The 10706-nt window shown below is 51.0% G+C and overlaps 3 protein-coding genes across 3 annotated transcripts; all 3 read left to right on the top strand.

Annotated features, from left to right (window-relative positions):
• The first annotated feature begins 587 nt into the window (after window positions 1–587).
• Window positions 588–2107, top strand: B0T23DRAFT_168209 (uncharacterized protein). The gene is made up of 2 exons (XM_062832856.1): window positions 588–1867; window positions 1935–2107. The coding sequence occupies exon 1, from the start codon at window positions 785–787 to the stop codon at window positions 1796–1798; it is 1014 nt and encodes a 337-aa protein (XP_062691907.1). The 5' UTR covers window positions 588–784; the 3' UTR covers window positions 1799–1867; window positions 1935–2107.
• A 4204-nt stretch (window positions 2108–6311) lies between these two features.
• On the top strand, window positions 6312–6561 carry B0T23DRAFT_429781 (uncharacterized protein; the record flags this gene model as incomplete). Its single annotated transcript, XM_062840210.1, has 2 exons — window positions 6312–6406; window positions 6480–6561. The coding sequence occupies 2 exons, from the start codon at window positions 6312–6314 to the stop codon at window positions 6559–6561; spliced, it is 177 nt and encodes a 58-aa protein (XP_062691908.1).
• Window positions 6562–7720: 1159 nt separating this feature from the next.
• On the top strand, window positions 7721–8680 carry B0T23DRAFT_168225 (uncharacterized protein). The gene has a single exon (XM_062832857.1). The coding sequence runs from the start codon at window positions 7953–7955 to the stop codon at window positions 8514–8516; it is 564 nt and encodes a 187-aa protein (XP_062691909.1). The 5' UTR covers window positions 7721–7952; the 3' UTR covers window positions 8517–8680.
• The last annotated feature ends 2026 nt before the right edge of the window (window positions 8681–10706 follow it).

Genomic DNA, 10706 nt, shown 5'->3' on the forward strand with positions numbered 1-10706 from the left:
TTACACGACTAACACGGTCGGATGCCCATCCGGGGCATGGAAATTCGAGAAATGGCCGTCACATTCACATTCACATTCACATTCACATTCGCATTCGCATTCATTTCTCGCTTCTTTTGAGATTGAACGTCCAGGCCGGTGATGGACTGGTCAGTTGTCACTTTGGTCGGTCCCGTCACTGTCGTTTGTCCCGTCTTGTTGTTTGGCGCCATAGCGCCCAGACTCATCCCGTCGTTTTCTTTGGCCGTCATGGCTGTCTACCCCCCGCCGGGGCTGGGCCTTTGATAGCGGTTTGCGACTTAGGGCGCCGTCGGTCGCCCTGATAACAGCCCGAGATAGGCTGGTGCTTGTTGATGCCCCAGGTCATGCCCCGCGGCGGTCCAGCCAAAGAGGGCAGCTGGTCGAGAGATACGCAGGGCAGCGCTTGGTGCCCAGGCAAACCGCTGGTATCGCAAGAACACCCAAAAGCGGAGGCGCGAAACGAACCAAGGGCACGCAATGACTCTTTTCTTCTGGCATCACACGGAAAAGTACCCGGTCTAGGCAAATCCTTTTTGACTGGTGACTGGTAACCCAATCTATGTATTGTCTGCTTCCGTTAAGTGATTACCCGTAATTCCGCGCGCCCTGTCTTTCTCCTGTCGCGGTTACAGGCCCCGTTTCCGTTATTGCGGCCTGGGTGTGGGTTGCCAGCGGTGGGGGTATCCATCCGTACCAAAAGCAAGGTAAGGTGCTGTACGTACCTACAGTACCTTGCGAAGTGTGGAACGCAAGTTGACAGGGCATGGGTGCCGTTGTTGTTGTTGTTGTTGTTGTTGTTGTTGTTGTTCCGCTTGTTGGGCACACCCCCTGTCGTCCTTCCGTTTTCTCTGTGTTCGGCCAGGGAGGAGAAAAGGGCCAGGAAAGCGAGAGATGGGCACGAAATTCACCTGCCCCACGGTACCCACGGCATCCTGTTTCCTGGGACGTACCCTTGACACATATCTCTGCCCGCCCCTGCCCTTGTTCCCCAGCTTCTTGTTTTTGCTTCCCAGAGTCCACGAGATATAAGAAACTCACATCCCCATCTCATGGTTACCTTCAGCCCAACTTGTATCGACAACAATCCGATATCGACATCATCAAGACATTTCATCATCGCCTGATTAGCAACCAGCATCCACCACCTGGACCACCGACTACTACTATTTTCAAAACAACAACCATCACACATACACCAACAACAACAACAACAACAACAACAACAACAACAACAACAACAACAACAACAACAACAACAACAGCAACCATGTACTCTTCATATGGTTCTTACAGCTCTTCGGCTTCTTCCAGCCGATCCTCTTCCTACGGCAGCTCGTACTCCAGCATCTCGAGGCCGATGGACATTTCCCCGATCAACATCTCTTCTTCCGGAGCCGATGCCTCGTGTGCTTTCCCCTCGTGGCCCCGCCGCACCTCGCTCTGCGAATCCGAGTCTGACTACGAGCGCCCGACTTCCTTCCTTTCCGACGAGGACTTGATGGGCGATGTTTTCGACGACGATGTGCGCAGTGTTTCCAGCAGCGGCAGCTCGCCCATGCACTCTCCTCCCAAGGCGCCCTTCATGACCGAGGCCGAGATCCTTGAGATGCAGCGTGAGCAGGCCGCCTACCAGCGCGAGATGGTCAGCTTGCTCGTCAGGGAGAAGGAGAGGCGCAAGGCCCAGGCCAAGCGTCAACGCAGCGCCGGCAAGGCTTCTTCCAAGAAGAGCACCAAGAGCAAGCTCAGCGCCATGACTCCCATCGCCGAGTCTGAGTAAAAAGGGCAACACGATATCGGATGCACGATGCAGCCTGTGCCGTGGCGATTGCAACCTCATTTTTATTGAGTAAGCTTACACTGGTTTGGCAATGCCTCCATTTGGCATGCATCCGTGCTAACCATAACTCTTACAGTACCCCGTTTCTGGCTTTTCGACCGCTTTCATTTTCTTCTTCTGCAACCACCAGCATCAGCATCAGCATCGTCGGCATTGTTTTTTTTCTTTTCTCATCAACACCACCGTCATCATCGTCAAACCCCCACGGGAAAACGGCCTTTCCCCCCTCCCCCCCACACCGAGGGTTCGTGTGTGTAACGGGCCCAAAATCCTGCTCTGCATCCTCCAATGCGGATGCGCGGATCACCCACCGGCTTGTGCCCCGGCTCCGGCAAAAACCGTCAAAGGTGCCCTGTGCGCGCGGCTATAGGGATCATCTCTGCAGTCGATCAACATCCTCAAAGCAATCCCATTCATCCCATCCAATTGACCGGCCACGCGACGTCACTTGGCTGGCTCCGAATGCCGCTCCATTTTTTCCATCTGAAAAATGCCGCGGCACAATTCCACCTCCGGACCGACTCACGGGACTGGGGGACCCTTGTGTGGAGACACCGTGATCAAGTGTGACGGGAGGACGGACAGTCGCCCGCGCACCGAGTCACACATGACTGGGGGGTCCAACAAACATAGCAATACCCCGCGAACTCAACAATCAAGGCCTTCCAATCATTCCTCCCGACCAACCACAACCCAGTCGAAACCCGTCAAAAAGACCTGGCCCTCTGCCTCCAAAGGACACAAACACACGAAAAGCCTTCGCACTTGGGAAAGTCGCAGCTGGACTGGACTTGCCAAGGCATGGTCCAAATAATTGATCGATGGATGCATCGATCTCATTTCCCGCTCCTGGCCCACGTCGTTTCTCCTGTGCAACGCCACAATGTCTGCTCCCACGTTTTACAGCACGCCGCGCCTTGCCGCTGGCTGCTTCAAACAAAGAAGAGGACGGGCAGGTCTAGCCGGGTCGGACTGAGTCTGTGATACTCGGCCCCGACATCCATCTTTCTTTCATCAAACATCCAACCCCTAGCGGGTTTCACTTCGCTTCTCCATTGTCTTGAGCTCTTAGCTTTTCTTATAATTACTTTGATACGACTTCGCATGGAACACACATACTACACACAATCAGGGCGCATCGGGTTGGGGCAACAAAAAGTTTCTTTTAGCATTTTTCGGAGTTTCCTTTCTGTTTTCCTTTGTTCTAAGCGCGGTTGCAATTGATACCCCCATTTGTTTTTGTTTTTCCTAAGCATTTTCAGGCAGTTTTTCTCATGATATTGATACCCTATTGGAATTTGGAAAGGCATCATTTGCCTGGAGGAGTTAGTTTACTGAGCATTTGAAGTCGATACTACGTCAGTGGTTGCTTCTATAATTGAAACTTCGATCATCGTCATCAACATAATTATCTGATTTCTTCCTTGCTTGCTTGTGACATGGTGCCTGCTTCACTCTTTGCTATCCACATGTCTCTCATCTTCTCTCCTTTGGGGACTTACAACATCAAAGGAAGATGCCCAGTCAGTGAAGGCCATACAAACTCCTTCTGACCGCAAGCAAGGACCTCATTCCCCAGTCAGTAGGTAAGTATCAAGGCACCATTCCTTTCTCACAGCGACAACGCGATTATGAGGGTCTCATGCTAAGAGAAAGAGCAAGTTCGACAGGACAAACCATCATCCAATAACCTCGCCAGCTTCCCAGCACATCCATGTGACAGATCTCCCAAGTCCAAATTTTCGCCATCCCACGGAAATCCTGCCTAGGTATATGAACATCGCCGTCGCGTTCATTCACAAAGGTTATAACAGATTCGACAACTGCCTTTTTTTTATTCTCTCTCTACACTGTCTACCTACTAACATGCCTGGACATTGGCATTCACACGGTAAAGTCGATGTTTCTCTGCCGAGTCCAGTCTCCACAACCTCTTTTAAGGTAGTATACAAGAGGAGTGTAAGTCAATCCTCTTCGTCTCAAATATCTCAAATCTTCCAATGCTCACAATACGTGAAAGCAAAGAATTTGGCATCACTATCACCACCACCATCATCATGACCGTAGCAGTAGCATACCGCCAACGCAGCCAATCCAGCTACACCCGATCCTTCTGCTACTATAGTGTACATATAACTCCCACACATGACCGATCTTAGGTCACCAGCCTAACCCTGCGATTTATCCTTTCCCCGCCAAAGGCCCGCTTACATCATTCAAACCTGAATTCCGCACTTGTTTGCAGAATCTGGTAAGGCGCAGCGGGTAAGGGGCTCGAACAACCTTTTTTTGGAGGGGCTACTTCATAGGTATTGTTTGATGGTGATCGACAACCAAATGGTGAATTTTCAAGTACAAGTGGATTTTCAAAACAGACGGAAGGACGCCGCGCTCGTGCGCTTGGACGTTTGAACGTTTACCAGGAGACTGGTACCCTTGCACGCTTTGACGAGCGGACGGACGGCAGTGATAGTGACGAATCCCCGGATCAGCATCGGCAGATGTGGGCAGCGAGGAAATGGATAACGGGCAATATGCGGGCAGCGGAAGGGACTTGGACGGGGCTCTTTAAGTTAGATTAGGGTTTGGGTTGAGTAAGCGTTGAGTAAGGCATCGTGAGCCCGATATGATGGTTGGTTTGTAGATCGGTCCCTGTTGTCGTCCACTTTTTTGAGGGTTGCATAACTGAACCTTTTTTCTTTAGATCTACCTTCCCTCCCCGTTGCGTTCTTCTACATACCTGCCCGCCTGGATCCAGATGGCGTTTGTGGTACTTAACACCACTTGTATTTTCTGCTCTACTTGAAAGTCCCCCCGGGGATAAGAGACTCTTCTCCCAAGCCACGTTCACACTGCGAAAGTCTCTCGGCGATGGCGATGCAGGTGGAGTACATGCTTTACCTAGGCTATTTTAGCATACCCTACCTACCTCTAGTGTACACATGGAAAGGAGACCCTGAATCCTGAATGAGGAGCTAGGAGCCAGGAGAGGCGGGGACGGAGATCAAAATGGTCGCCGCGGACAAAATTCCAGTCCCCCCGTTCCGGAAATCTCGAGCGCGTAAGTTCCGCTAGAGTTTTGCGAAACGAGAAATTTCCGCAAGCTCGCCTATCTTGGATCTACCATAGTATCTGGCCGCAAGTCCAGCCTGGCTCCAGAACTCGAGCCAAGGGCCTAGAACCATTCATCCATTCCGCCCTTGTTGCACCCAAGATATTAATGCTTTGGCGTTGATGCCTGACTTCGTGATCCGGCGTGGAGGTTCGTGATTGTGACCACCCGATTGATAGTCTAGACTATAATACGAGAGAGAAAAGATTTTCAGGAACCATCAGGACCCTGGAGCCATGTTTCTCCTTTCATTGGCTTGGTTGGCTTGGTCAGCTTGATCGGATCTGGTCGGAGAGATTCCACGATGCCCCAGATACACTACATTACATTAGGAACACTTTTAAGGACAGACTCCACGTCCTCGCATCTCCGTTTTTTGTCACAGTCTCCCTGGTGGTGTACTTACTGCTCTGTTGGCAGGGTAAATACAAGAAAACGGTCGTCTCTTTGCCCCCTCAACTTCTCACCTCGTCTGGTTGGGCTTTCCACCTGTTTGGCCAAGAAGCCTATCTCGGACAGAATCTCAAAGCACTGGAGAAAACAAAGTGGACCCGATATCAGGCTAAAGTATGCGGTTCCCATGCCGTCATGATGTGATGTGGGTGTGGGTTGTGATAGAGGCCACTGGCTGCACAAGCGCCCGCGTTAGTGATCAGTCACTTGACCTTTTAAGTCTTCCGAGAAATTCAACGTTGATAGTACATGAGCGGACTACTTTTGAACTGTAACATCCCCCTATGCTCCAAATGGTGTGCTAAACGTCGATAAGAATGGTTCTTGGTTGACTGCTTGGTGAATTCAAACCCAGTGCAACTGGAGTGACGGGTCACTGGAGTTGATTTCTTACTATCTTCGCTAAGAGGATCTATAGCCCCATGGATGCTGTTTCCTCTTTGAATCGTTCGGCTAGTTCTTTGCAGTCGACCAGTGAGACTCAACCTTTGTACAACATGCAAAAGTTAGTCACGAAGTCCTGGAAGTAATCGGAAAAAAAAAACTTCTCTTCGAAGAATTCAGCTCGGACACGTCGGTCGAAGCCGGTATATTAGATTCACAATCGAGACTCGATCAAACAATGCACTGATCGATTGTCATGGCCTATCTAGACCACTACAAAACAATACCTCTAGCCCGGCGTACAGCCAAGTGTGACTCCTCTTACTCTATGTCTTTCACCGCAACGTCAGCGAGCAGAAAACGTGCCCTTGTGACTGAAGGCGAGGATCGAGCTTCAAAACATAGGTGAGGAAGGCTAAAATTCTCTGCCCAGATGTTTTTTTGTGCCCGTTATGGCAGTCAGATGTCAGACACCAAGTGACAGGCACAAAACTGACCGAGGCAATGGAAGAGCGGAAACACCGACTGGATTCATACTTTACCGCTCGGCGCCAGCAGCCGACCAACGTGGTTGAGGACGATATCTTGAAGCATCCATAGTGCGTGTCTCGTGTCGTCCTGGCGAATAGTTCGGTATACACATAACTCACCCAACATGTGCATCCTTATCAGTAACGACAAGGTGTGCGCGGGATACACTGTGAAGCCTGCACAGGTTAACAGGTATCCCGCAACCAGTATTATCCTAGAATAGATGTATTGATTATCATTAACCCGATCCGTACCGTACCCCGGACCTGTATTAGATCCCTTGCGGGTATGCCCGCCGCGCTGGCGGCTGGGTCGATCATGGCACGGTTCACCATAGCGAGTCCGACCGGCGATCTAATGCGAGCTTAGGGGTGGCTTTTTCAATGTTGCCACTGAGCTGACCTGCGGTGAGACGAGGCGAGACGGGTCTGTATCTTTTTTCGTAGCGTAGAGCTTCAGGAAAAGTCGAATGCCCCGAGGATTCAAATAGACGTTCTTCACCGGGATGCTTTCTATCTCAAACTTGCGGTATATTTTCAGACTCGCAGTAGTCGATCAGTGTCGTCATTTCTGATGCCCGAGTTGTCAGTCATTGTCAAGCCTCCAGCTAGGTACCAAAATAACGTGGTCACTGACATAGTTCTGCTCGCTACCGCATAATCTGCGCTTGGTGACTCGGCACAGCCATTCCAGCCGGCTGGTAACGGCTCATTGTGAATATTGAGTGATAGTGATGGATCACATAACGGAAGGATTCCAAGTAAGATTAGACGAGGGTTCAGCTCCGCAAGCCGAAAGCTGATCGGGGCTTAGCAAAGCATTACACTCACTGTATCTTCATCTCTCCGGCTGGGGCTGGTGTCCTGAGCGCAGAGGGGAGAAAATCAATGGCAAGGAAACGAGCTCAGAGGCAATACATGGCGATCACTTGCTTTCTATTTCGTGGTCATGCCCACACGGAAGAAAAAAGACAAAGGAGCAGGCGTGACTTTCTTGAACACATGCAACGGGAAACGTTGTGTGGTTGCGTCTCTTCAATATCGCCATGGGCACTGCTTCATTGTACGAACAGCAACGCCACTGTCTAGATAACTGGGGTATTTGAGAAACTGAAGTAGAGATAGGGCGGGCGTAGATGGCAGGCATCTGGAGGCATTTCGTGTCCAATGGATACCTAGGTACTTAGGTAGGTAGAAAACAAATGGAATATGGAAGGGAAAGTACTTGTTGGAAGCTTGACGAGTAGAGTTACGGCAGGCAGCTTCGAGCTTTGCTTACCTCATGTGCTCCTGCAGCCCGCGTTCTCTTCAATGTACGTAGGTTGTGCATCTGCGGGCGGGAGCACACAAGATTACACGACGGGAAGGAAGGTACAGACGAGATACACGAAATGATTCAGGGGAAAAAGGACCTTCCTGCGCTCGGACACCTTCAATGCATGTCGCTCGAACTACAGTTTCGTCGAAGGAGCGATTAACTAAATCCAATCAACTGGTTGAGGGCAAAGAACTGAAGAGAAGCAAAGAAGGGTTTAGTTTGTGTTCTTGGCCTCCAACTAAGCAACGCCGCATGCCATATTAGGGCCGTTATACTCTTCTTTGCTTTTTCCACTCTATGATGAGCGGACGTGACGGTTTATCCCGTCCGCAGACATCGCTCTTTCTCTGCATCTCTCTCTCTCAACACCTCCAAGACAGCATCGCGATAACCCCACGCTTCTTCCATGTCTCGGACGATCACTCTCGTGTCTTACAGTTCTTGGTGTTGCCGCTTCACTTCTTGTCCCATGGTCTCACGGACAACTCTTACTCAATACAGGGCAAAGGGAGCTGGCGTGGTAGCCTCAGGTCAAGGTTCGAATGCCACGCAGCGTTCGTTGCTTGGTTTCTGTGTTGCATGTCTCTTCCTCCTTCTTGTGTAGGACGACAGCAATCCATACGAAGGGGAACGTTCACTCCATGTCAGGCACGGACAACTGAAGATCCTGCCGTGTACAGGTTGAACGAGGTACGGGCGCGGGGGCGTTACGGATGCTTTGATCACTTGCAGAGGGGCATACCGATAGCTACCTTTTTTGAGCTGCACTTGCTTGGACGGAGAGCAATGAGCTGGGGCCGGAAGTGCAGTTATCGCCGTTACTGCTTGCGGATATGTGGTAACCCGTCAAGCAGAGAGTAGTAGGTAACCTCGCATGCCAGGTCACAAAATGCGGCCGTGACATACTTAATCGTGGGTGCATCGTGTGCGGCACCGGAGTAGTGCGAGGCAATGGTTGGTCTCCCAATCTCTCTTTCAAGTCAGGAACCGGAGCGGGGAGTTCATCATCCTGTCTGCGTAACCTGAGCAAAGCTGCAAAATCATAAACCCTCCAAGGTTGGTGTTTTCGTCGAGTTGCTGCCCCGTGTCACACAGGACCGGACGCCTGTCAAATAAAAGCCTGACAAGCTATGGGAGCCAGTGAACCTCGTCCAGCCCATCATTAATCAGTCGGCTCGTTCTAGACGATATGCCCCTCGCGATTGATCGGCAACATAGGCGTATCTCCTTGGGGTTGAACTTGGATTCTGGGCTTTGGAGACAACACCTTCAAGGAAACGTGGGAAAAAAGGGCCAAGTGGATTCCGCACATGCCCTTGACAGGGTAATTCCAGGCAGATTCGGTTCGGCGGCATCGAGGATATCTGGAATGCGACTGTCCTGCCTTTCAAGATTGTGGCCACCTCTTCGGCATTGATGCTTTGGCGGGATCAGGGTTGCAGTAAGACTGTCAGGGTCCGTGGCGTAGAGAAATGGTGGTTTAATCTATAGTACTCGGTTAAAGTGCAACAACATCAGCCTTCATACCGGACCTGCATTCGAGGGTGCTGGTGATGATGGGTTGATAGGTAGAAGCAGTCCTATCAGCTTCATCACAAACACAATGAAGTTCACGGACGGGGGTTTCACATCTGCAGCCGAACCCTCCACTGCCCTCCTCTTCAAAGTGATGACTCTAGTGTCGAGTGTGTAGGGGACCCGATCACATTCCCATGAGTGATGCCGCACAGATACCGCTCAACCGGTCCAGGTTTCGCAGTATTGGGTATATCGTGAGCTCATTACAAGTCCAGGGTCGGACCTGGAGTACATGGGCGTCTATAATGTGGTGTACTGAGAGCTTGAATGTAGTGTGTGTGTGTGGATGTGTACCAAGAAAATGCCGATTTGCACAGTACAGAGAATAGGTGAAGTGAGGGTGAATCCTGGGCAATCGGCGCCTATTTGAGATCCTCGCTTGTTGGAGACTTGTTCGGATTTCGGATATGAGCAGCGGCCGCCTATTGCGTTTCTCAAGAAATGGGAGGGGTTTCTTTCCCAGCACACGACGAACAACTTGCTCGAGTAGTCCGTGATGAACAAAATTACCTGTGATCCTTATCACCTAGGTAGATAGCCATGCCGGCTCGCTCTTCGTAATGTGATATAATCCATCACCCCGAGTTCGGGCGAGATGGGGACTTGTGTGGTGTTGGAGAATGTCGTACATGGGTTCCTGATTTTCTGCATCTGTCTTGGCATTTGATGTTCCACGGTCCCAGCCGTGCCGGCCAATCGACGCAAGGAAGAATCGAAGCATCGGCCAGCAGTTTTAGCCGATGTATTGTGAGATGTGGGTTGTAACTGGCCGGTTGCTATGGTCGGTTGTCTTTGAGGAAGGAGGCCATGGAACGAAAATGATGACGCTATGAAATCCTGACAGCATTCAAAAAAATGAAAGGCAGCGAGGAAGGAATGATGGCGGACGATAGCGGATGGAGGGACGATAAGATCAATGCGGATGATGAAGCTGGATTGAAGGATGTCGGTGGTCCAGGTCAGGAAGGCGAGGGGAAGGTGATGACGGAGCTGATTGGTGTGTCTGTGCAGGGACATGCTTGCCAATCAACCGCGAGGGCGCTTAACTGCTTGTGCCTTCCTCAAGCCTTCCGCCCCTGGACCTCCTTCCCCACTTTTCATCGCTGTCTTTTTGCTGGCCAACCAGACGCCGACTTTGCACTTTTTCTCTCTCTTCGAGTCCCTCTTCTGTCACATCGCACCAGCAAGTCGAAGCCAATTGATGCTGTGACTCGGCCAACCTTTATTATAAACTAACAATTGCCATTATTGCTGTTTGGGCATACCAGTGGCGCTTCCTCTGGTGCAAGTGGAGCAGCCTTGAACTCGATACTTGACTCCACGTCCTCATGTCCTCGACGACATGCCCTTGAGAATGGAATGGATGGCCACCCACGCGACGGACGATAGGATCGCTGAAGATACAAGGGTCCTGGAGCTGCTCTGGATACCACAGCTGAGGTGCAGATCCCGCCGCTGCAAAGCAACCCTCGA

Source organism: Neurospora hispaniola (genome assembly GCF_033458365.1).
Source record: "Neurospora hispaniola strain FGSC 10403 chromosome Unknown B0T23scaffold_5, whole genome shotgun sequence".
NCBI lineage: Eukaryota > Fungi > Ascomycota > Sordariomycetes > Sordariales > Sordariaceae > Neurospora > Neurospora hispaniola.

What these genes read in the sequence shown, in the direction of transcription:
- B0T23DRAFT_168209 (XM_062832856.1), top strand. Translation starts at nt 785, where the DNA reads ATGGGTGCCGTTGTTGTTGTTGTTGTTGTTGTTGTTGTTGTTGTTCCG.
- B0T23DRAFT_168225 (XM_062832857.1), top strand. Translation starts at nt 7,953, where the DNA reads ATGATGAGCGGACGTGACGGTTTATCCCGTCCGCAGACATCGCTCTTT.